Here is a 24,095-nt window from a genome sequence, read left to right on the forward strand (position 1 = left end):
CTCACTGGGGATGGCATAGTTCCGGTAAACCCTCTGCACTTTATTTCTCACCAGTCTGCTGGCATTGCCAGTGCTGATCTGAATCAGTGTAGCAATGTCCTATTTTAGTGAGTCCCGCCGACGTTCCAGACGAATTTTCCATGGTGGATCTTTTCAGTCACTCAAACCAATAACACGGAAGCGAATCTTCTGACCGTGCAATCTGACAGCCGCAACTGCACCCCAATACACAAGTGATTGTTATTGCAGCAGTGACATATCAGCACATAGTGGAGATGTAATCTCATCATTGATTTGAGATAGAATTCGCGGAGTTGTTGGAGATGCATAGAACCTGGCAATACCTGGTCTATGCAAAGGATCCATATCCGAGAATTCTATACACGCTCTTTGGAATTCGTCCCGAACCTCAGCGGAAACCTCAGCTGGATGGTGGAGAAGGGCGCTTGGCGAGTACTGAAGCTGTTGCCTGCAGTGCGGCGTGGTGTTGTACCTGCCCCCGCCGTTACTTCATAATAGGAGCGGATGGTGAAGAGGTTCATTTCTTCAGTCTTTTTCATCCGCTGCTTACGCGAATGTGCTGGAGTTGTCGCCATAGATTGTGGCGGAACAGCTGCAGCAGGCAGAGCTATGCTCCTGGTCGTCGTGACGCGTAGACATCGAACCGTCGCACGACTAGCGGTTTTGACGCCGTGCTGTCTATTACGGGAGTCCGACCTAGTTACCAAGTCAGACCACTCCTTCCGGTTATCCGTACCAGACCTTAAATTTCTTCTTTTTCTCATATATCGATTTGCATTCTATACCTAACTGCCAGGTGTGGGGATAGCTTCCTCAGTGCAAGACTGCAAAGTTTCTGCACTTTTTGCACCTACCCCCTGAGATGCTGCGATGGCGTGCAGCACTTTCAGACTGAAGCCTTCCGCCCGTCCTCCTTTTACAACCGGGCTTGGGACCGGCTACTATCATTTTATATAGTGGAGATTTTGTCACTTTATGTAGTCGAGATTTTACGTATAAAATGTCCGAGGTAGCCACACAATTTGTAATGCCTTATTCTCTTTAAAGTGTTAATTTTTAAGATTTAACGAATGAAGGAAGTAATGATGCACAACACCGAACAGTGGTTGACCCGAACCGTGGTTAACCTATTTGAAAAAGCTAGCCATATACGCTTCAAGAAAGAATGCATTTCCAACTTCTTCAAATGGCAATCAAATGAAAGACTAATGGTCAATGAATAAAATTCAGTCCCCTACAAAACCCTAAAATGAATGCACTTGAATGCATTTTTTTATTATCGGTACACTTCTCAAGTTAGAGAGATAGCATTGCGCTCTATCGTTTGTTTGTTTTTTGAGATAAGAGCGCAAGTATAAAAGCTACGCGCAATCAATTATTTCATTGAAATATTTCGAGCTTCCGTGGGCTAGTGATCTAGGCATTGGTATCGTTTATTCGCAGACTCCTACGTCAATTCTTCAGAAGTCTACTTAGAAAGATGGCGCGTGCTCCGACTGTAAAATTAAATAGTGGTTTTGAGATGCCGGTTCTTGGTTTGGGGACATTTTCGGTGAGTTTAAATCATGCTTCAAAGGAAGCTTATAGTGTTGATTTGTTGAAAGTTTGTCTAATAGTTTTAAGGATATAAAGTGGTTCAATATGAAAATTAGGTCCGTTTCCTTTCGAACGAATAGTTCTCCTATTTCACTGATTTTAAGTTTTTCAATTATCATAGATATATATTAAGATATGATAAGTGTATTTCACAACGTTTGTAATATGTGCAAAAAGATCGAACAGGAAAGATAAAAAACCACTAAAAGAACTCAAGAAGGAAAAAAGATTATCTTGATCCTACTGAGTGATACTCAACACAATATCTTTGATAATAAGGCTTATAACCCTCCAACGTAATAATGTTTGGTTTTCCTGAATTTTATTTCCTTGAACTTTGTGCTAGCATAGCTACTCGTCGCAATGTTAAGTACAAAATGATACTTATATACTATCTCTAACTTTTCAATCCTTTAGTTGAACCCTACAAGTTTCCTGGAGCCTGTGAAGTATGCTATAGATCGAGGCTATCGTCACATCGACACAGGACTAACTTATGGTAGTGAGAAAGATATAGGAGTTGCTCTGAAGGAGAAGATTGCCGAAGGAGTTATTAAGCGTGAAGACATGTTCATTACGACAAAGGTAATGCCCAATGAATATCAACTATGGTGGTCTCCTTTATCATTTCCTATTATAGCTTTGGTGTATCCATCATGAACCAGATAAGGTTGAGCATGGTTGCCGATTGGCTTTGAAAAACTTGGGATTAGAATACATTGATTTGTATTTGATGCATTTTCCTGTTGGATTCATCCTTGTTGATGATGAGACCTACCAACCGAAGAAACCAGGATCAGATGTTGTTACAACGAAGTATGTACAATCGGAAGTAACCAAATGAGTTCTGGCTTATTTTTAATTTTTGAATTAAAATCAAAATATTTTCAATATTTCAGTGACGTTGATTATGTAGATACATGGAAGGCTATGGAAAAGCTTGTGGAAAAGGGTTTGGTACGTAGCATTGGGTTGTCCAATTTCAATGCTGAACAAACGGAGCGAGTATTGAAAATTTGTAAAATTAGACCTGTTGTGAATGAAGTAAGTCCTTTTTTTATCGCTTTTTAGTTTTGATATTATTTTCTATTCCCTGATGAACCCCAATAGATTTTTGAAACCCTCTTGAACGGATCGAGAAAATAATTAATATAATTGTAGGTTGAATGCAACGTTGAGATCAACCAAAGCAAACTCTTGAAGTTCTGCAAGGATCGCGACATAATCCTTATGGATTATTGTCCCGTCGTTCGTGCTAATCCAGCCAAAAAAACACCTGCATGTTTATATAACGACCGAACTCAAGCTATTGCTGACAAATATAAGAAAACCCCAGTTCAAATTGCTTTGAAATATTTGGTAAATATCTTTTTTAGAAAGACAATTATAAAGATAAAAAGTGATTATTTCATAATCTATTTATCAGGTTCAGCGTGGAACTGTCCCAGTTCCAGGAGCACTAGAGAAACCCATGATTGACGAGAATATCGATATCTTCGACTTCAAATTAACAGCAGATGAAATGAAATATTTAGATAGCCTTAATACGGGCAAAAGGATTTGCGAATTTGAATTTGTTGATAAGAACCATAAGTATTATCCTTTCAATGCTGAATTTTGAATATGTTGATTTTTTTTTGCATAATAAATATATAATATGAAGGATTTGAAGCTAAATAGCTTAATAGAATTGTTAGGAAATTTGTAGTGAAAAATGAAAATGATGAACTCCTAGTCTGTATTCATGATGATAATTGAGATAAATGCATAGATAAAAAGAAGAAATTCTTTTATTTTTTTCTAGAAGCTATGTAGATTTAGCTGATATCTATAAGAATTCAAACAAGTCGGGAAACCGGAAGCTTGATGCTTCAGGTATAAAAGGTTTTATAGCATTGACCCGAGATATTGAAATCGTTCAGTTCTGGGCAGGTTACTGCCATTGCCAGAACTCAGCGATTTAAGTATCTCGAAGGGCAGGTTACTGCCATTGCCAGAACTCAGCGATTTAAATATGTCGCGTCAACGCTATCAGCCAATGGAGAACTGCGTAATGAAATTGTTTCACGCATTAATGCAACCTGGATGAAGTGGCATTCTCCAACTGGTGTTCTTTGTGATCAAATCTAAAATTTACTGCAATGTCGTCCGTCTGCCACTCTCTATAGTTCTGAGTGTTGGCCGACTATAAAGGACAATGAACGGCGTCTTGCGGTAATGGGGACGAAGATGTTGCATTGCACTGGTGGCGTGACACGTTTTGATTACGTCTGAAATGAGAATATCCGCGATCGATATGGGTTTGCATCGATCGTGGAAAAACTGCAAGAGAGGCGTTTTCGATGGTGTGGTCACGTAATTCACGCTTCAATTCAACAACCGGTATTGGTCAGAACATCGAAAGCAATGGCAAGTAACCAAAATCCGCCAAAACAATGGTGGCTTGATACGATGGATGGGGATTTAAAGGTCTCGCGATTACATCCTGATGAGGCATTTAATAAAATAAAATGACGAAACCGATCATCACGAGCCGACCCCGCTTGTGAACTGAAGGCTGAAGAAAAAGAAAAAGATGTGAGGAGCGACGAGTGCACGACAGCTCCGTGTAATAGCTAAAAATTCCATTGTCCTCTATTTTCTAGAAAGCGATTTAAATAAATCATTTGATGGAAAGCCCTGTGTTGATAATGGTCACCCTCATACGTTTCACGCTCTGAGTTTAATATTATTAGCGAATGAAAACAATTTAACCGGCATCAAATATAAACAAGTCGGAATACCGGAAGCTTGACGCTTCAGTTACGAAAGGTTTTGTGCATTTCTTAGTACGTAGCACGTAATATATGCATATACAATATTATGTGAGAATATCCATTTTCGAATGATATTGACATTTATAGCCTTGAATTTGCACAGAAGCGACAACTTTGACGTATTATAACTTTGTTAGCAATAGTGCGATTTCCACCAAGCTTGGTAGCATCATGCTCTATATTACACCCTATACTGTTGCGAAATTTCGTCGTCCTAGCATGAACTTAAGGGGGGTTTTACAGCGAATTACTAAAAATTATAGTAATATACTATTATTAACTTTATTTGTGCAGATATCAGTGTGGAAGGTATTTCGGAGCCCAGGCACCATATAGTGGCAGCCTCTTGATTTTTTTCAGATTTTTCGGTTGGGTAGTTTCTGAGAATGGCCCCCGTAAAGGAATGGTCACTTTCAACCCCCCGCACTCCCCACCTTTCCAACAAATGTCAAAACTAAGCCCGTTTTCGAAAAGTACTGACCAAGACCTTTAATTTGATACCCCACATGACTATATTTGATGAAAAAAAAATTACACCCCCCTTTTGCATATATGGGGACCCCCCCTTAAATTCGACGTAAGAGGATGTAACTCATTGTATGCATGAGCGTTCACAGTTCCCACATTTCTACCAAATTTGGTGTCAATCGCTGCAGCCGTTTCGGAGAAAAATGCGTGTGACGGACAGACAGACAGACAGACAGACAGACAGACGGACAGACAGACAGACAGACAGACAGACCTGTGAGGAGTGGCCAGATCTCCCATCAGGCGCGACCCCAGCTGGCGGATAGGGGCATACCTATTGATGTGTAAATATGTGTTCATGCACTTTTCTTTTCTGACTGTGCATGGGCTAGTGTTTGCTCATCTCTGGTGCGCGGACCAAAATGGCTATGGGAAGGATACCCAGAACATAAAACCACCATGGAAGACGAGAGAAGGAGGAAACTTACGGTGCAGGGGCTCGGAACCCCAGTACCGGCGGCTTTTGGGAGTGAGCAAGCGGGCTCCCGGTCGTCGATATCCCTCGACCGCAGTGCCTCGGTGGTGGACAACTTGGCCACCGTGGCATATAATGCTACAAGTGATTTGGATCTGGAGAAGGAAGTATTCAAGCGAAGTACGACCTTACCGAGAACACCAATAACAAGACCAAACAAAGATGAACTGAAGGCAGATCCTTGGACGATAAAAACCGTGACAACACCCACCGCATATGTTCAAGATGCTCGACAGCAGGAGGTGCTCCAGGAACAAGGAAGAGACCCATTCAAAAGAAGCTCATCAACTTTGAGATCTCCACCAATGCCAAAGACGATGAAAGACAAGGTACAGGCAAGGTCAATAATCGCCAAAAGTGAAGGACCGTACAAAAGGGGTAACCCTGCCGGGACTTATAGAGAACAGAGTCCCGATCTGGAGGAATTGCCCTTCACCCAGCTTGGGGCAAAAATAGTTGAGCTGTCCGAGTTTATCAAGGACAAGCACAACGTGCACCAAGCCATAAAGAATATGGTGAGGGCTATTAGAGTGCTCTACAATAGATCACAGGAGGAAAAGAATAATAAGGACACGCCGAACCCCGCTGTGCCAACAGTATCACAAGCGACCCAAGTGACGCCTAACCGTACTACCATCGAATTACAGCGAAATAAGCGAGTACGTGAAAAAGAAGGGGATCCTGTAAATAATCAGCAAGCGCCTAAGAGAAAAAAAGGCGGACAGGACATCCTAAAAACTAACACCAACAGGCCAGAAGGAGGAAACCGTACAGCAAATCTAGGAAACTCGACCAGCGTTGCGAAGCCCAAGACCAGCGAAAACGATGGATGGACTAAAGTTACCAACAAAAAAGCGGAACGAAAAGCAAAAGTGCGAACTCGTCCAGATGTAATTGTTATCTCCAGTAAGGGCAATCTGTCCTACGCGGAGATACTCAAAAAGGTCAAAGCGGATCCCGACCTAAAAGATCTGAGCGGAAATGTAAACCGAATCCGAAGAACCCAGAAAGGGGATCTCATGTTCGAGCTGAAAAGATCCAGCGTGGGCAAAACTGATGACTTTCGCACTCAAGTGAAAAACTCACTTGGGGAGAATGCCGCAGTGCGTGCCCAAAAACATGAGATCTACCTTCAATGTAAGGATCTCGATGAAGTAACATCGAAAGAAGAAATTTGTACTGCTCTGAAGGAGCAATTTAAGTTGAAAGAACTCACCGAGGAGTCAGTTGTGGGCCTGCGAAAAGCCTATGGTGGTACTCAAACAGCCACAATACGAGTACCAGCGGAGGCAGCACAGATGTTGTTGGCTGCCGGAAGGGTTCGGATTGGATGGGTTGTCTGCCGTTTAAGGGAACAAATTTCACTGAAGAGGTGCTTTAAATGCCTTATGTTTGGGCACTTCGCGAAGGCATGCACCAGCAGCATTGATTGATCCGATCGATGCAGAAGGTGTGGGGAGAAAGGTCATATTGCCAGAGAGTGCAATAGGGACCCCAAATGCCTATTGTGCGAAGTAAAAGACGGACAGGATAACCGGCATATTGCCGGAAGTGGTAAATGTCCGGAATTTAGGAAGGCGCTCACTGCAATGAGAAAATGAGGTTTATCCAAATAAACCTCAATCATTGCAGGGTCGCTCAGGATTTACTTGAGCAGGCCACGTTCGAATCTGAGATGGAAATTGCCATCATAAGCGAACCGTATAGACACCGTCACGGTGGCATATGGGTCAAAGATTCGACTGGTGGAGCGGCGATATGGGCTTGCGGTCGACAGGCCATACAATGTACTGCAAGTCAAGTAGGCAGTGGCTTCGTGTGGGCGAAAATAAGTGGTGTATATGTATACAGCTGCTACGCCCCGCCAAGTTTGACACTGCCTGAATTCGAGCAAATGCTTGATAATCTTGTTCTCGACGCGAGGGGACGTAGTCCAAAGGTGATTGCTGGTGATTTCAATGCTTGGGCCCTAGAGTGGGGTAGTAGGGAATCAAATGCTAGGGGGCGCAGTTTATTAGAAGCTTTTGCGCAGATGGACATGGTTTTGGCCAACGAAGGTGCTGTAAACACCTTCCAGAAAGGGGGGTTAGGCTCGGTTGTAGACCTGACCTTTGTCAGCCCTTCGCTGGCGCGTGGTATGTCCTGGTGCGTCAGTGAACGCTACACCCACAGCGATCACCAGGCAATCTTCTTTGAGACATGTGTCGAGCCACAGGCCAAAGAGCCATCATGCCCGAAACCGAGAAAGATTTCAGGCTGGTCTGCAAAATCTTTGGATGAGGAGACCTTCATAGAGGTATGGTTAGATCAGCCTGATAAAGCAGGCACCTCTACGGAAAGAGCCGTCCATCTGGCTCACCGCATTGCCAAAGCGTGTGACGCGTCCATGCCTAGAAGGTGTTCATTCCCCAGTAGAAGACCAAACTACTGGTGGAATGATGAACTGACCGGCCTTCGATCAGCCTGCCACCGAGCCAGAAGAGTGGCTCAAAGGGCGATAGGTAGAGTCGAACAGGGACAAAAAGAGCTCGCCTATAAGGCAGCCCGCAAAAACCTCAAGCTCGCCATCCAGCGAAGCAAGAGGGAGTGCTTTAAGGAGCTCTGCTCAGAAGCGAACATAAACCCGTGGGGGAGTGCCTACAGAATCGTGATGGGACGATTCAGAGGCCGTTCATCTCCGCAGATCACGTGCCCCACCCTCTTGCTAAAAATCATCCAGGGGTTATTCCCCCAGCAAGAGGAGAGCACCGACACATTCCAACCACCTCTGAATGTGGCGGCAATTCCGCCAGTCACCAGAGACGAGCTGTTGGATATCTGCGGTAGAATAGGAGACAACAAAGCGCCGGGCCTGGACGGAGTACCGAATAAGGCCCTTAAGCTTGCCGTGAAATCCAGACCGGACATGTTCGCTGAGTTGTTCGAAGCGTGCATGTCCGAGGGGATATTTCCAGTGGCATGGAAACGGCAAAAGTTGGTGCTTCTGCCTAAACCAGGTAAACCTCCAGGTGAACCATCCTCATATCGACCCATATGTCTCCTGGACACGGTGGGGAAAATGCTAGAGCGGGTAATCTATAATAGATTACTCCCGGTTGTTGAGAGCCAAGGCGGCCTTTCGGATCGGCAGTATGGGTTCCGTAAAGCCAGATCAACCATTGATGCCATCAAATTGGTTACTGGCTTGGTCGAAGATGCAATTCACGGAAAGGGTAGTACCAGCAAATATTGCGTGGTAGTAACCTTGGATGTGAAAAATGCATTTAATTCGGCCAATTGGAATCTAATACGGAAATCTTTAGCGAAGGTTGGTATTCCCGCCTATCTCGCTGCTATCGTCGATAGTTATTTAACTGAAAGGAGGCTCTGGTATGACACCGATGACGGACCGCAGGAGTACGTTGTTTCCGCGGGTGTCCCGCAGGGCTCCGTATTGGGCCCACTACTGTGGAACATCATGTACAACGATGTATTTAATCTTCCCCTTCCGGGGGAAGCCACAGTGGTGGGTTACGCTGACGACATAGCGTTGGTTGTTGTCGCAAAGCATCTCGAAGATGCTGAGTTATACTCAAGTGAGGCAATCGGTGCTGTTAAAAGTTGGCTAAAGAGCTCTGGTCTGACACTTGCGGAGGAAAAAACGGAAGCGGTCCTCATCACTAAGCGCCGGAAGAGAAATTACGCCTGTATTAGAATCGGGAATCATATCGTCACTTCCAAGCCGACCATCAAATACTTGGGAGTGGTGATAGACAGGAAGCTTAGCTATAAGCAACATGTGCGGTATGTTTGCGATAAATCATCCACTGCAAGTATGGCCCTGGCAAGGATGATGCCGAACATTGGAGGGCCACGGCATACCTCTAGGTTACTTATAGCCAGGGTGGTGACCTCGATCATGCTCTATGCAACCCCAGTTTGGAGGCAGGCGTTGTGGATGTCAGGGAACGCTACCAAACTGAGTTCAGTCTACAGGAGGACAGCCCTGAGGGTATGCTCTGTCTTCAGGACTGTCTCAGATGATGCAGCATTCGTCATCTCCGGAATGATGCCGATTGACATCTTGGCAGATGAGATGGCGAACATATACAATGCAAAGCCAACCTCTTCCTCATCGCGGACGAGGAAGACGGAAAGGGAGAGATCCATAAATAGATGGCAAGAGCGGTGGGAACGCTCGGGAAAGGGCCGGTGGACGCACAGGCTCATTCCTGCCATCAAGGAGTGGTTGGAGAGACGACACGGTGAGATTAATTATAATCTCACCCAGTTTCTCACGGGACACGGAGGATATCTCCAATACCTTCACAGGTTTAAATTGGAGACCTCACCCGATTGTCCAAATTGCAATGGAGTCCCAGAGGACCCAGAGCATGTATTCTTCCACTGTCCGAGATTTGTGGAAGAAAGGAGGAATCTAGAGGAGATTCTAGGGGAGGTGCTGGTACCAGAAAATCTGGTGCCGAAAATGCTAGCACATCAAGAGAATTGGGATGCGGTAAACTCCATGATCGCATCTATCCAAAATAAACTGCGAAAAGCAGAGGAGAGGAGAAAAACGCGGTCACGTGCGCCGCGTATAGAAGAAAGGTGACAAAGCTAGAGTGAGCTGACTCCGCCCCGTGATGTAATACCTTATGGTGGTTCCGCGGGGCTGGGAGGGAGTCGGGGGTGGTTTTAGTGGGTAAAAATCCCACACGCTGGTGTGTCCAGACCAGTGTCTTTTTGAAGATTTCCACCTCCTCAAAAAAAAAAAAAAAAGACAGACAGACAGACGGTAAACCGATTTTAATAAGGTTTTGTGTTTACACAAAACCTTAAAAAGGGCTAGGGAGAATTAGATTCTTCTTGAATGGAATTTTAATATTTCACTGGAATTTCAATTATTCTCGTTAATTATAACGTCAGCATCTCATTTGTATGGCTTAGGATGCTGTTAATTAGCACGAAGTTGATAAGTTTGAACTGCTATAACTTTCCCACTAATAGTTGGTTTTCCATGAAACCTGGCATGTGTATGCACGAGGCTGTCCTTTATGTCGGTGCAAAATTTAGTACACTTAGGATGAACTTAAGGGAGTTTTTTAGTCTATTTCTAAAAGTTGATAATATACTATTAGTAAATTTTTTGAGCAGATACCGGAATGGGACATCTCTCGAAGATTAGATTTCATATAAGTGTTTTACACAAAACCTTAAAAAGGGCTGCAGATAAATAGTCATAAATGTGACTTTAATATTCCACGCGAATGTCGATTATTCCGGGTAATTATGACGTCAACAGCCGATTTGCATGGCTTGGAAGCAGTAAACTCGCGCGAAATTGCTAAGTTTGAACTGCTATGACTTTGGCGTTAATTGCCTGATTTCTATGAAATTTAGTGCATATACACGAAATATTGTCCTCTATGCTGGTACAGAATCCGGAAGTCCTAGGATGAATTTAAGGGGGGTTTTTCAGTAAATTTCTAAAAAGTAGTAATATACTATTAGTAAGTTTATTTGAGGAGATATCGGAATGGGACATATTTTGAGGCCTAGATTTCATCTAGGCGCACAACCCTGATTTTTTTCGGATTTTTGGGTTGGGTAGTTTCCGAAAATGAGTCCTGTCTCACTTCAAATGCGTACATTTTGACTCCTTACTCACGCACTTTGCAATTTATGCCAAAACTAATGTCAGTTTCGGAAAGTACAAATCGAGACCTTTCATTTGATACCCTACACAACTATATCCGGTGAAAAAATTTTTTGAATCCCCCCTTTGCATGTATGGGGAGCCCCCCTTTAAACTCCACCTAAATTTATGCCACTCACTGTATACGTGGGATTTCCTAGTTCGCATCTGTCCACCAAATTTCGTTCGGATCGGTTTAGCCGTTTTGGAGAAAACTGCGTGTGACAGACAGACAGACAGACAGACATTGAATCGATTTTAAAAAGTTTTTGTTTTATACAAAACCTTAAAAATGAACCTATAAAAGTAGGTGTATGTTATTAACAGGTGCCCCATCTGCCTGATGCCTTCTAAATACGCTTAACAGAAGATGGGACGAGGATCGGGGTTTTTCTTTAAAATTCGATTTGTCAAGTCAGTAATAATAATTTAGTGGGCCTTATCTGGCTTTTCCATCTAACTGCAATAATTTTTCAATTCATTTTTAATATAATCGATGAATATGAAGGCTCAAAGAAGATAAAATATTCATGTCAAATTACCCATCATGAGAGCAGACCTATATTTTGTACTGTTTGCGTTGTTGTGACATGTCATCATCATCATCAACGGCGCAATAACCGGTATCCGATTTAGTCCTGCCTTAAAAAGCAACTTCAAACATTGTAGTTTTGCCCCGAGGTCCACAAATTCGGTATCACTAGAAACTGTCTGACGACCTGACCTACGCCATTGTTCTATCTCGGGCAGGGTCTGCCTCATCTTCTTTTTACACCATAAATATTGCCCTTATAGACTTTTTGGGCTGGATCATCCTCATCCATACGAATTAAGTGACCCGCCCACCGCAATCTATTGAACTGGATTTTATCCACAAGATTTCGTCGTTATGTAGGCTACGGAATCGTCCATTCTCATGTAGGGCGACAAAAATTCTTCGGGAGATTCTTCTCTCGAACGCGGCCAATAGTTCGCATTTGTTTGCTAAGAAGAAGAAAATCATAGTCTTGTACAGTAAGAGCTTTGACCCTATGGTGAGATGTTTCGAGCGGAACAGTTTTTGTAAACTAAAATATGCTCTTTTTGCAGCCAAGAACCTGGAAGCCGATAAAGGAAAGAGCATAGTGATTATAAGCAGAAATGATTACGACAAAGCGGCAATGGAAAAACTGAAAAAAACTTCCATGAATTAAAAACTAACCGAACTCCATAGAGCGAATTGGAAAAATGCTAAAAGAATGTTCAAACGTAATAGAGAACCCAGCAGCACTTAGGACAACAAATCGACCTCTCTCTGGGATCAGATGTTTGCCAACAGTACACAAATTAGGTAATGCGTGAAATAATAGTGGCGGTAAATTCTTCAACACAGAAGATTATAAGATGGCTGTTGCAAAGATTCAGCGAATTAGGGGCATCAACGGGAAAGAACTTCGAAACTCTGAAACACTTTCGAATGAAGAAGATATGGTTTCATTTGACATTAAGACCCTCTTCCCTAATATTCTAGTAAAGGAAGCACTGGCATACTTAGAGGAAAAACTGATTAATATCGACGAATCATCGTGGGAGTGGAGAAAGAGGGTTCGACAATATATGAAGTTAACTACCCTATGCATGAGTGAAAGCTATTATACTTCATGTTCAGGAATCGATACTTCAAAACCATAGGGGGGGTCAATATAGGTAATACATTATTACCACTTATCAGCGACATCTTTATGGAGCGAATAGAGGGAGGCAGCTTGGAATTTTATCAAGATGCTGGGCCAGATATGCTGGCGACATTTTTGCAATTTGGAAACGAAACCAGTTTGAAACCACACTCAACAAGCCGGAAGCCGAATACAATCACCAACTACTTGGACCTACGCATCATCAACAACAGAGCAAAAATTGAATTCGACACTTACCGAAAATCAACATCCACGCAGAGAATCATCGCAGCAACAGCATACTCCTTTTCACAAAAAATGCCACCGTACAACGCGATGCTCCATTGCATACTAACCATGCCTTTATCAGAGGAACGTTTGAACAATGAACATCACATTATTGAAACTTTTCTTTTTTGTCAGTCTTTGCCTCGTTCACAAGCGGGGTCGGCTCGTCGTGTTCGGTTTCGTCATTTGGCTCTATCAAATGCCTGATCTGGATGCAATGTCGAGGCTCGTTGTTTCGGCCTGCCTTTTGGTCGCTTACCATCGACTTCGATGTTCAGACCAATCTTGGCAAGTAAATTCTCGTTAGTGCGAATTGTGTGACCATACCATCGAACACGCCTCTCGCGCAGTTTTTCTACGATCAGTGCAACCCCATATCGATCGCTGATATTCTCATTTCGGATGTGATCAAAACGTGTGACGCCACTAGTCCAACGCAACATCTTCGTCTCCATTACCGCAAGACGCCGCTCATTGCCTTTTATAGTCGGCTAACACTCAGAAAAATAGAGGAAAACAGGACGGATCACATTGCGGTAAATTTTCGATTTCAGACATTCGTTGATACGTCGATCACAAAGAACACCAGTTGTGGAATGCCACATCATCCAGGTTGCGTTAATGCGTGAGGCAATTTCATAACGCAGTTCTCCATTGGCTGATAGCGTTGACCCGAGATAGTTAAATTGTTTAGTTCTGGGCAAATCACTGCCGCTGACAGTGATTGTGCCTGTTTCATGGGGATCGGTCGTCAAAAATTCAGTTTTGTTTAGATGCAATCTGAGACCATGAGGCATGAGGCGATCATTCCATTTTTGGATAAGTTGCTCAAGATCATTTTTGCTATTAGATGCTGGGAAAACATCTGCATAAATGCTGGACGTTGGATGTCCCGTGTAACGGTGTCCATAACAAGAAGAAAGAGGGGTGTGGAGAGGGTGGCATCCTTGATGAACACCAACAGAGACAGCCGCCATACTTCGAACTTTAGTTTTCGGATCGTGGTAGAGCAATTGAACCCAGCGCACGAGTTCTTCTGGCACTGAGTGGTGTCGTAAAGCTTACCAGATGAGTTAGTGAGGCACACGGTCAAACGCTTTCTCTAGATCCAGAAAGGCAATGTAAAGAGGGCGATGTTTCTCACGGTGTTTCTCCATGAGTAACCGCGCAGCGTGTATGGCGTCAGTAGTTCCGCAATTTTTGACAAATCCGGCTTGATACACGGTTATTTTAACGATTTCGCGAATACAGTTGTCCAGAATACGTTCAAAAATCTTCATGGTATGGGAAAGCCGGAAAACCGGATCGGACAATAATTTGAACATTCTGCTGCACTACCTTTCTTTTCGCATATTGGAACAGTGGTACTTTCTTGCCAGTTAGATGGTGTTCTTCCTTCCTGAATAATCCGATTCAAGAATTCATTTAACGTAGGTACCTGTCGTGAAACTTAATCCTACGGTTCTCTTCAGACACGGATTGATTTTGTGACCACAATCAGAGCCCTGTTGGGACAAGCAACAACGGTACCAGTCTATACCAAGTGCATGGCTTAGAATTGATACTGGTGGATGCAAGAATTACCTAAATCTCTACCGAACTAAGGAGTACGGCACTCGTGTTGAGACGAAACACCACGCCGAGGCCCGAAGGTCTCTTCTCCCTTGAGCACTACCACAACCACCATGAAATTCCCACTAGGGGGGCCAACCGCAAACAACGGAGCTGTACTCACATACAACAGGAGTTCACCCGAAGTATGAGAGTCCAGGGGCTATCCCGGTTGCCATGGTACCAGTATACCCCTGGAAAGGTTTCGTGACCAGTTTGCCACTTCAGATGAGTCCTCGTGCAGACACGGGTCTGATCGCCTTAATTAGGCCTTTGGAGCATTCGCCTACTGCATCACGGCCCGCAAACCAAAGTGAGTAGAGCGTCTCCCGGTGCCACCACTATGGAGGGTCTTCTCGGCCACTTGGTTTTGGTTTGGCCGACAGGGTTGCCGCCCCGTCTTCCTCACCGCCACCTCTACGCTGACAGCTGGAACTGGTCCAAATCTCAGGAATGATTGTGGAAGTGGAGAATGAGTAAATTCTTCAGTTGAAATCTGCTCGAAATATTCTCGCCATCTATCCGTTGTGGCTTGACGGCCGGTAAGCAAAGTACCGTTCTTGTCATTCACGCAACAGAAGTGTTCGATATCCTGTGTGCGTTCGTTACGGCTTTTGGCAAGTCGATACAGATTTTTCTCGGCATCCCGAGTGTCCAGTTTCAATAATGTGTTGCTATGCCACATTATTGAAACTCCGGCAAAAAAAAGGGTTCTCCAGGAAGTCGATAGAAGGAATTATCAGTAAAAAAGTGACGAAAATGGAAAAAAATAACCTGACGACATTTTTTACACAAGTGGGACCATCTAAAAAACGTCGAGTCTCCATCATCCATTCCCAAATTAGCTACCAGGTGAAAAATGCCCTAAAGAAGCGCGACATCGAAGTGATATCTACCAGCAGAACACATCAACTGAAGACACGATTAGGAAGCGTCAAGGACCCCAAGCATGACAGCGAGAAAAGCGGAATCTATCAGGTAACCTGAACTGATTGAGAAAAATCATATATACAGCAAATTAGGAGGTTAATAACTACGAGGTTCAACGAACATGTAAGGGAAGCAAACTTTTGGAAGCCAGACACATTATTGAAGAGAAACATGCAATAACGGAGGATAACCTAAGGGTTATGAAGGAGGTTCATGGCCTTCGCTAATTGAACGCGTTAGAAAGTTTCATCTTCCACAAGATACGGGAGGAAAAAAGAATTAACAGTGATTTAGGAAACGTCAACAGTTGGCTTTTTGGGTTAATTAGGTAAGTAATTAAATTAACTAGCAAATTAAGGTCTTGATTTATTTATTTAAGGATAAGCCGGACCATAAGCCGTTCAGACAGAAAGTCACTGAGGAAGAGGACAACTGGTGTTGGTTATTATTCCTTTCAAATATTTCAAAGGAAATTTTGAAGAAATTTTCCTGAACAATAGAAAACAAGTCGGGAAACTGGAAGCTTGACTTTCCAGGTATAAAATGTTTTGTGTTTCCCTATGTGAGGAGCATAACGCAGTTCTCCATTGGCTGATAACCTTGACTCGAGAAATTTAAATCGCTTAGTTCTGTTAACGGCAGTGACCTGCTCAGAACTGAACGATTTAAATATTTCGGGTCAATGTTATCAGCCAACGGAGAACTGTGTAATGAAATTGTTTCACACATTAAAGCAACCTGGATGAAGTGGCGTTCCACAATTGGTTTTCTTTGTGATCGACGTATCAACGAACTTCTCAATTCTAAAATTTACCGCAATGTCGTTCGTATTCCGCTCTCTATAGTTCCGAGTGTTGCCTGACTATAACAGGCAATGAATGGCGTCTTGCCACAATAGAGACGAAAATGTTGCGTTGGACTAGTGGCCTGACACGTTTAGATCACATCCGAAATGAGGATATCAGCGATCGATATGGGGTTGCACCGATCGTGGAAGAATTGCGAGAGGCGTCTTCGATGGTATGGTAACGTGCTAAAGAGAATTCACTTGCCAAGATTGGTCTGAACATCGAAGTCGATGGTGAGGACATACAGTTAAAAATTCGATTGCCCTTTTTTTTTAGAAAGCGATTACATATAATATTCTCCTGTAGTTTATAAATTGGAATTACTATAACCGAGAATAGCAAACAAACATCGAGTGCATTTTATAATTTACTTATGAATTGTTTTTTTTTCTTTTATACGAAGTTGAAGAATTATTTAGCAATATTTAAAGTTACTCGAAAAGGAATTTGATTAATTGATAGCAGTCAATTTAAAGGACGGCAAGTTTACCTAGAAAACGATTTCTGTGGTAGGTATTCGGATCAGTTTGGCGTCATTGCGTCGTCTCTCGGAATACAAGGCGGAGGCACCGAGAATCATAGACAGATATCTGTATTTGCTGATACAACCGCTCCCGATGATAGCTGAATTTATGGAAGTGGATCCGGTACGGGAAAGTTTTTTCGCCGCTATCTCGCAGAAGTTTTGTGAAAGTCGAAATGGGTTTTGGCTCCAGGACACCGTCTACTATTCGACGCTTAAATGCTCGTCGGTGGGATCAAAATTTGACACAGTGGCTATTGGAATTATGATTGATAAAGACTTGTAGGTTCCATTGCTCGCGTCAATTGTGACAAATGAAACCTGGAGGAAGTCATTAACAATTGCACTCACCCAATTCCTCAGACGCATTATCAGCGATTAGCAAACCAAGCTCTCCGTGACGTGTTGATCACGTTGGCGTAGGGTAGGTAGGTAGGTCTCAGTGGCCGCTCCGGGGAGCCCAATTAGCGCTTTGGTGCGCCGTTTTGATGCCACAAACTCCTAAGACCGTGACTGTTGTTATGGGAGCAGGGAGGCAGAGTCTAGCCGGCTCGGATCTTCAGAACCAGCCCGTAGCATTCACGAAGGAAAGCAGCTCTTCAAACTCCAATCGCAGAGAAAGTGCATTAGGATTTCTCTTCCTTCTCCGCAGCTTCAGTAATGCGAGTTGTAGGGCATGCCGTGCCTAGCGGCATGGTCCCCTATGGGCCAGTGCCCAGTGCAGACCGCCGTAATCTTGAATGCATTTGCACGCGTCTGGCACAGGAGCTCTCGTGATCGGGCTATGTTATAAGCGGGCCAAATTCTCCTTGATTTGGCACAGCTTGTAAGCCTTCGCCATCTCAGGCCCGCGGCTGCTAGGTAGTGCGCGTAGACTCCACCCGCGACAGCCACCAGCGGAATACCGACTGTATTAGCCGAGGGACTACCATGAGCAGAACCTTGCCTGGCCAATCCGTCAACCCGCTCATTCCCCTCTATGTTCCTATGCCCGGGAACCCAGAGGAGAGTCACCGTCAGCGTGCGGCTCAGACGGTTAAGCGCGTCTCTGCACTGCCCCACCAGCCGGGAAGATGTCAGCGTTGAGTACAAGGCCTTGATGGCCACTTGGCTGTCGGTCAGAATGGCTATGTTACGCTTGGGGCTCGAATCACGCTCCAGCTATCAACAGACTTCCAATATCGCCAGTACTTCCGCCTGGAACACACTGGCGAAACCTGGGAGACAATACGACTTGGATACACCGTGTGTATTCGAGAAAACCCGCTCGTCGACTCTATAGGCCATCTTTGATCCGTCCGTAAAGAATACTGTGTCATAGTCTTGCAATACGCCGCCGGTCTTCCACTTTGCCCTGGTTGGAAGGTCCACAGCAAAGTGTCTCGTGAAGTACAGCTTGCGTGTGACATAGTCCGCGGGGATGCCCAGATTTCCCGAGCTATTTCATCTAGGATGTTGCTGTGGCCATAGGACTTTGCTGCACAGCATCCGTACTCACGTAGTCTGACGGCACTGCACGCTGCAACATATTTGATGTGGAGGTCAAGGGGGAGGAGATGCAGGAGTACATTGAGAGCATCTGCCGAGCAGGACTGCAGAGCCCCCGTAGCACCTGCACACGCGGTTCTTTGAATCATATTAAGCTTCGTTCTATTGTATTTTTTCTTCAAAGAATGCCACTATACAATAGAGCCGTACGTTAGGATCCGACGCACTACAGCGGTGCACATCCAGAGAACCATCCTCGGTCGGAGACCCCATTTCTTTGCAAAGGTTCTCTTGCAGTCATAGAATGCTATACAAGTCTTCTTAACCCTCAGTCCTATGTTTAACCTCCAGCTTTGGATCCAGGATTATGCCCAATTACTTTACATTAGACGAAAGAACCAATCTTTGTTCATTTAGCCGTGGTAGATGGAATTGAGGTATCCTTGGTGGTGAATAGCATTAGTTGCGTTTTGGTTGGGTTTATGCTGAGTCTTGCGGCCCACAGGCACACCTTTCGCAACGTTCCTCCCATGATGTCGCTCATAATGGACAGAAACATCCCTGATACTAATATCACCAAGTCGTTGGCATAAACCACCACCTTCACCCCGCTGCTGTCCAATGTACGTAAAATTTTGTCCATTACTATTAACCAGAGCACCGGTGAGATGGCGCCACCTTGGGCGTGCCTCTGTTCACTGGTCAAGTACTCAGCATGGAGATAATTTAATGCGTGAGATACCCCTCCAATCCAATACCAGTCAAGGCTTCCTTGATGGCGTTGCTACTAAGGTTGTTAAAAGTTTCCACTATACCCAAGAAGGCAGCAAGGGTGTACTGCTTGTACTGCAGCGACCGCTCAACCGTGCTAATTACCTCGTGGAGAACGTGTGGATTTTCCTTTGAGCTAGGTATGCTGGGACCTCGTCCTTAAGTGAATGTCCAGGACGCGTTCTAGGGTCTTCAGCACGAGAGAGGCGAGGCTGCTTGGTCGATAGTCCTTCGCGGACTCATGACCGCAGCTGCCCGCTTTCGGTATGAAAACCACTCGTGCACGCCTCCAGGACTGCGGTACGTATCTTAAAGAGATGCAGCTCCGGTAAATCTCAACAAGCCACGGCACAACCCTTTCCTGCTGCTTCTGTAGCATGATTGGCATTATGCCATCTGGGCCTGAAGACTTGTATGCGGAGAAGCTGTTTATAGCCTAGCCGATCCTATCCTCGGTAATTACTGATCTGATAGTCTCGCAAAGCTGGGGTTGCCGCAAACTCTCATTACAAGGTTCTGACTCGAAGAGTCGCGCCTGGTCGGTTATGCAGTCGACGTTGCGGCACTTGTTGCCGGACGCACTGTTGAACAGCCACAAAGCGGACTTGGCATATTGATGCGACGGGTAAGCGGATGGATGACTGCTCACGGTTTCAACCTTGCGCTGAAAAAAAACCGAAGTAGTCATCCTGACCAGAAGGAGAATCCCGACCCTGCGTACCATATCGATCAGCGAGTTGACTATAGAGTCAAAACCAGCGATTAAATACTTTGGTTTAATGCTCGACTCGAAGATAAGCTTCTTCGAGCAAATCAAAGCAGCAGCGGACAGGGCGGCAACTGGAGTCGCGGCCTTGAGTCGGCTAATGGCGAATGCCGGGGGCCCTATATCAACTAGGAGACGTCTCCTCATGGGAGCAACGCAATCCGTTCTTCTCTATGGTGCGGAGGTATGGGCTGATGCCCTTGACAAGGAGGTGCATTGTCAAAGCCTTGCTTAAGTGCAGAGGCGGCGAGCTTTGCGAGTGGCGTCTGCTTATCACACCGTCTCCGAGCCGGCTGTAATGGTGATTGCGGGAGTGATCCCCGTTGCCCTCCTTGCCAAGGAGCGCAAAGCTATCTATCGCCTTAAGGGCGAAAACTTAAGAGAAGTGGTTGCCCGTGAAGAACGTCAACGCACCCTTAGCGAGTGGCAACTTTCTTGGCAAAATGAGCCAAGGGGCAAGTGGGCTGCGCGGCTCATCGACAAATTAGACCCATGGTTAAACAGAACGGACGGTGAGATTGATTACTTCCTTACCCAACTTCTAAGTGGGCATGGAGATTTTGAGTCTTACCTGCACAAGATTGGGAAGGCGCGATCTCTTGATTGTGTGTTCTGCAATGGAGTGGCGGATGACGCTGAACACACGTTTTCCTCTTGCAAGAGGTGGGCGGCTTTCGCCAGCAGCTTTATGCAGACGCAGGGGAGTTCTCTCGAGACAACATTGTCAGAGAGATGCTGAAGAGCGCTGGCAGCTGGAATCGTATTGCACATTATGTTCGGGCTCTTCTTATTATGAAGAAAATTGAACTCGACCGGCGGAGAGATCGGACGGTAAGGGGTTCCCTGAGCTAACAACAACTCCCTTCCTCCCTCCCCTCCCGTTGGTGAAAGGAATTTCCTGACTTGAAGGCTCCCAATGCCGGGAGAGCGGGAGGGCTAGCCCGAAGTAATGTGTCAAACGGTTCCAGGCTAGTTCTCTGACGACAGGGAGGTGTTCAGTTGGTAGTCCGCCAGCGTTGTTGCGCTGTTGCGGGAGTCCAACACTCTGTGCGTAAACGCATTCACCTACCCTACTCCCAAAAAAAAAGGTTCTGACTCACCCTCCTCCTCGCTGGAGGGAAAGTGCGTTTGAATTAGCAGCTCCAAGTCTCAACTTCAGACCCCATCCGGATACGCGGTCAGCCGGGGAGGAATATGTTGGTCTCCGACTCGAACTCGCAGATGGCAAATGCTCCAACTCGGGCGAGTTCTTATTTGATACGGTCGCGGAACAGCGATCCGTGCAGTGCGACGGTGGGAACCTAAGTTTCCGGATCTCCTCCCGTAGTCGTTGAATCTGCTGGACAAGCGCAGAGGATCGTTCTGTCTATAAGTTACGTCCAGTATTTATTTGTTGAGAGGGGATCAGAGGCATTTTTAAGTCAGCGCTAGGTGGCAGATCCGCTAAAGGCACTGTGAAGACTGCTCTGGCTCCCTTTCCAGTTTTATGTCGAGCTCCGTCCGGTTCCTCATACTATCTCGCGTAGTCGGTGTTCACGACTGGCACACCTGTCAGGGGGTTTGGTTGGTTGACAGCCGTGTTGACCATGTTTGTGCCAAGGTAATGCAACGCCGTACTCTCATCGTAACAGGATTGACGCCTAACTTAGGGCCACAGTTGTTGTGTACGTAACAACTAATACCATTCACATTACAGTGGCAGATTTTAGTCGACAAGGGTTTGGATTATCAGTGGGTTTCGCATGATCTTCCTTGCCTAATGGACATTTAGCTGTGAAATGGAGGTAGCCGTATATGACGCAGTACACAGTTTGATATGTTGTGTCCAGATTCTTGACAATTAGGGCATTGTATAGGTCCTTACAGATTCATGATGAAGGGAACCAGTGGTTCCCGAAATATCGGTATTTGCAAGAATAAAAATATCTACACCAGCGCAAAAAGGAAAAACAAGTTTTTTATTATTTCTAAAGCTTTTTACTATGGGTAGAGCGAGAGATAGCGTTGCGCTCTATCGTTTGTTTGTTTATTGAGATAAGAGCGCAAGTATAAAAGCTAGGCGCCATCAATTTTTTCATTGAAATATTGCGAGTTTCAGTGGGCTAGTGATCTAGCCATTGGTATCGTTTATTCACAGACTCCTACGTCAATTATTCAGAAGTTTACTTAGAAAGATGGCGCGTGCTCCGACTGTAAAATTGAATAGTGGTTTTGAGATGCCGGTTCTTGGTTTGGGGACTTTTTCGGTAAGTTTGTATTACGCTTTAAGGGAGGTTTTAGTGTTGATTTGTTGAAAGTTTATCTAATAGTTTTAAGGATATAAGCAGGGTCAATATGAAAATTAGGTCCGTTTCTTTATCGAACCGAAGGAATTCTATTATTTCACTGCCTTCAGGTTTTTCAATCAGATGTACTTTAAGATATGATAAGCGTATTTCACAACTTTTGTAATACGTGAAAATGACACAGGAAGACAGAAAAAAATAAAAGAAATTAATAAGGAAAAAGATTATCGTAATCCTACTTGGTGATATGAAACACAATAGTCTTGATAATAAATCTTATAACCCTCCATTGAAATAATATCTATTTTTCATGAATTTCAATTACCTGAACTTTGGGCTGGCACGGCTACTCGCCTCAATGTACTAACCCAAAAACAGTACTTATTATATCCTACTTTCCAATCCCTTAGTTGAACCCTACAAGTTTTTTGGAAGCTGTGAAATATGCTATAGATCGAGGCTATCGCCACATCGACACAGGACTACCTTACGGTAGTGAGAAAGATATAGGAGTTGCTCTGAAGGAGAAGATTGCTGAAGGAGTTATTAAGCGGGAAGATATGTTCATTACAACAAAGGTAATGCCCAATGAAGATTTATCAACTATGGTGGTCTCCTTTATCATTTCCTATTATAGCTTTGGTGTATCCATCATGAACCAGATAAGGTTGAATATGGCTGCCGATTGGCTTTGAAGAACTTGGGATTAGAATACATTGATTTGTATTTGATGCATTTCCCTGTTGGATTCATCCTTGTTGATGATGAGACCTACCAACCCAAGAAACCAGGATCAGATGTTGTTACAACGAAGTATGTACAATCAGAAATAACAAAATGAGTTCTGGCTTATTTTTAATTTTTGAATTAAAATCAAAATATTTTTAATATTTCAGTGACGTTGATTATGTAGATACATGGAAGGCAATGGAAAAGCTTGTGGAAAAGGGTTTGGTACGTAGCATTGGATTGTCCAATTTCAATGCTGAACAAACGGAGCGAGTATTGAAAATTTGTAAAATTAGACCTGTTGTGAATGAAGTAAGTCCTTTTTTATCGACTTCTAGTTATTATATTATTTTCTATTCCCTGATGAACCCCAATAGATTTTTGAAACCCTCTTGAACGGATCTAGAAAATAATTAATGTAATTGTAGGTCGAATGCAACGTTGAGATCAACCAAAGCAAACTCTTGAAGTTCTGCAAGGATCGCGACATAATCCTTATGGATTACTGTCCCGTCGTTCGTGCTAATCCAGCCAAAAAAACACCTGCATGCTTATATAACGACCGAACTCAAGCTATTGCTGATAAATACAAGAAAACCCCAGTTCAAATTGCTTTGAAATATTTGGTAAATATCTTTTTTAGCAAGACAGTTGTAAAGATAAAAAGTGATTATTTCATAATCTATTTATCAGGTTCAGCGTGGAACTGTCCCCGTTCCAGGAGCACTAGAGAAACCCATGATTGACGAGAATATCGATATCTTCGACTTCAAATTAACGGCAGATGAAATGAAATATTTGGATAGCCTTAATACGGGCAAAAGGATTTGCGAATTTGAATTTGTTGATAAGAATCATAAGTATTATCCTTTCAATGCTGAATTTTGAAAAGGTTGTTTTTTTTCATAATAAATATGTGACATGAAAATTTTTGCGTTTTTTGCCTTAGTAGATTGGCGGCTGAAGTGGAAACGTACCAACAAAATAGAAAATATCTAATCTAAAACCCCCCGCGGTTAGTATCCTTCAGAATTGTGCATTTAAGCATAAAAAAGAAATAAAAATCTCTCAATTATTAGTCTAATCTA

At 44.1% G+C, this 24,095-nt stretch overlaps 2 protein-coding genes across 2 annotated transcripts; both read left to right on the top strand.

Moving 5' to 3' along the window:
* The first annotated feature begins 1,402 nt into the window (after positions 1-1,402).
* LOC119649553 (aldo-keto reductase family 1 member B1-like) lies at positions 1,403-3,282 on the top strand. The gene is made up of 6 exons (XM_038051748.1): positions 1,403-1,573; positions 2,035-2,202; positions 2,258-2,433; positions 2,517-2,661; positions 2,779-2,976; positions 3,044-3,282. The coding sequence occupies exons 1-6, from the start codon at positions 1,502-1,504 to the stop codon at positions 3,236-3,238; spliced, it is 954 nt and encodes a 317-aa protein (XP_037907676.1). The 5' UTR covers positions 1,403-1,501; the 3' UTR covers positions 3,239-3,282.
* Positions 3,283-22,082: 18,800 nt separating this feature from the next.
* LOC119649555 (aldo-keto reductase family 1 member B1-like) lies at positions 22,083-23,935 on the top strand. The gene is made up of 6 exons (XM_038051750.1): positions 22,083-22,239; positions 22,689-22,856; positions 22,916-23,091; positions 23,175-23,319; positions 23,436-23,633; positions 23,701-23,935. The coding sequence occupies exons 1-6, from the start codon at positions 22,168-22,170 to the stop codon at positions 23,893-23,895; spliced, it is 954 nt and encodes a 317-aa protein (XP_037907678.1). The 5' UTR covers positions 22,083-22,167; the 3' UTR covers positions 23,896-23,935.
* Positions 23,936-24,095: the final 160 nt, after the last annotated feature.

Source organism: Hermetia illucens, chromosome 2, assembly GCF_905115235.1.
Source record: "Hermetia illucens chromosome 2, iHerIll2.2.curated.20191125, whole genome shotgun sequence".
NCBI classification, from domain to species: Eukaryota; Metazoa; Arthropoda; class Insecta; order Diptera; family Stratiomyidae; genus Hermetia; species Hermetia illucens.

Bases quoted from the DNA above. Each gene is read 5' to 3' on its own strand.
- LOC119649555 (XM_038051750.1), top strand. From the start codon at position 22,168: ATGGCGCGTGCTCCGACTGTAAAATTGAATAGTGGTTTTGAGATGCCG. The intron at 23,320-23,435 runs GTAAGTCCTTTT...ATGTAATTGTAG, and splicing joins TTAGACCTGTTGTGAATGAA to GTCGAATGCAACGTTGAGAT. The intron at 23,634-23,700 runs GTAAATATCTTT...TCTATTTATCAG, and splicing joins AAATTGCTTTGAAATATTTG to GTTCAGCGTGGAACTGTCCC.
- LOC119649553 (XM_038051748.1), top strand. From the start codon at position 1,502: ATGGCGCGTGCTCCGACTGTAAAATTAAATAGTGGTTTTGAGATGCCG. The intron at 1,574-2,034 runs GTGAGTTTAAAT...TCAATCCTTTAG, and splicing joins TTGGTTTGGGGACATTTTCG to TTGAACCCTACAAGTTTCCT. The intron at 2,977-3,043 runs GTAAATATCTTT...TCTATTTATCAG, and splicing joins AAATTGCTTTGAAATATTTG to GTTCAGCGTGGAACTGTCCC.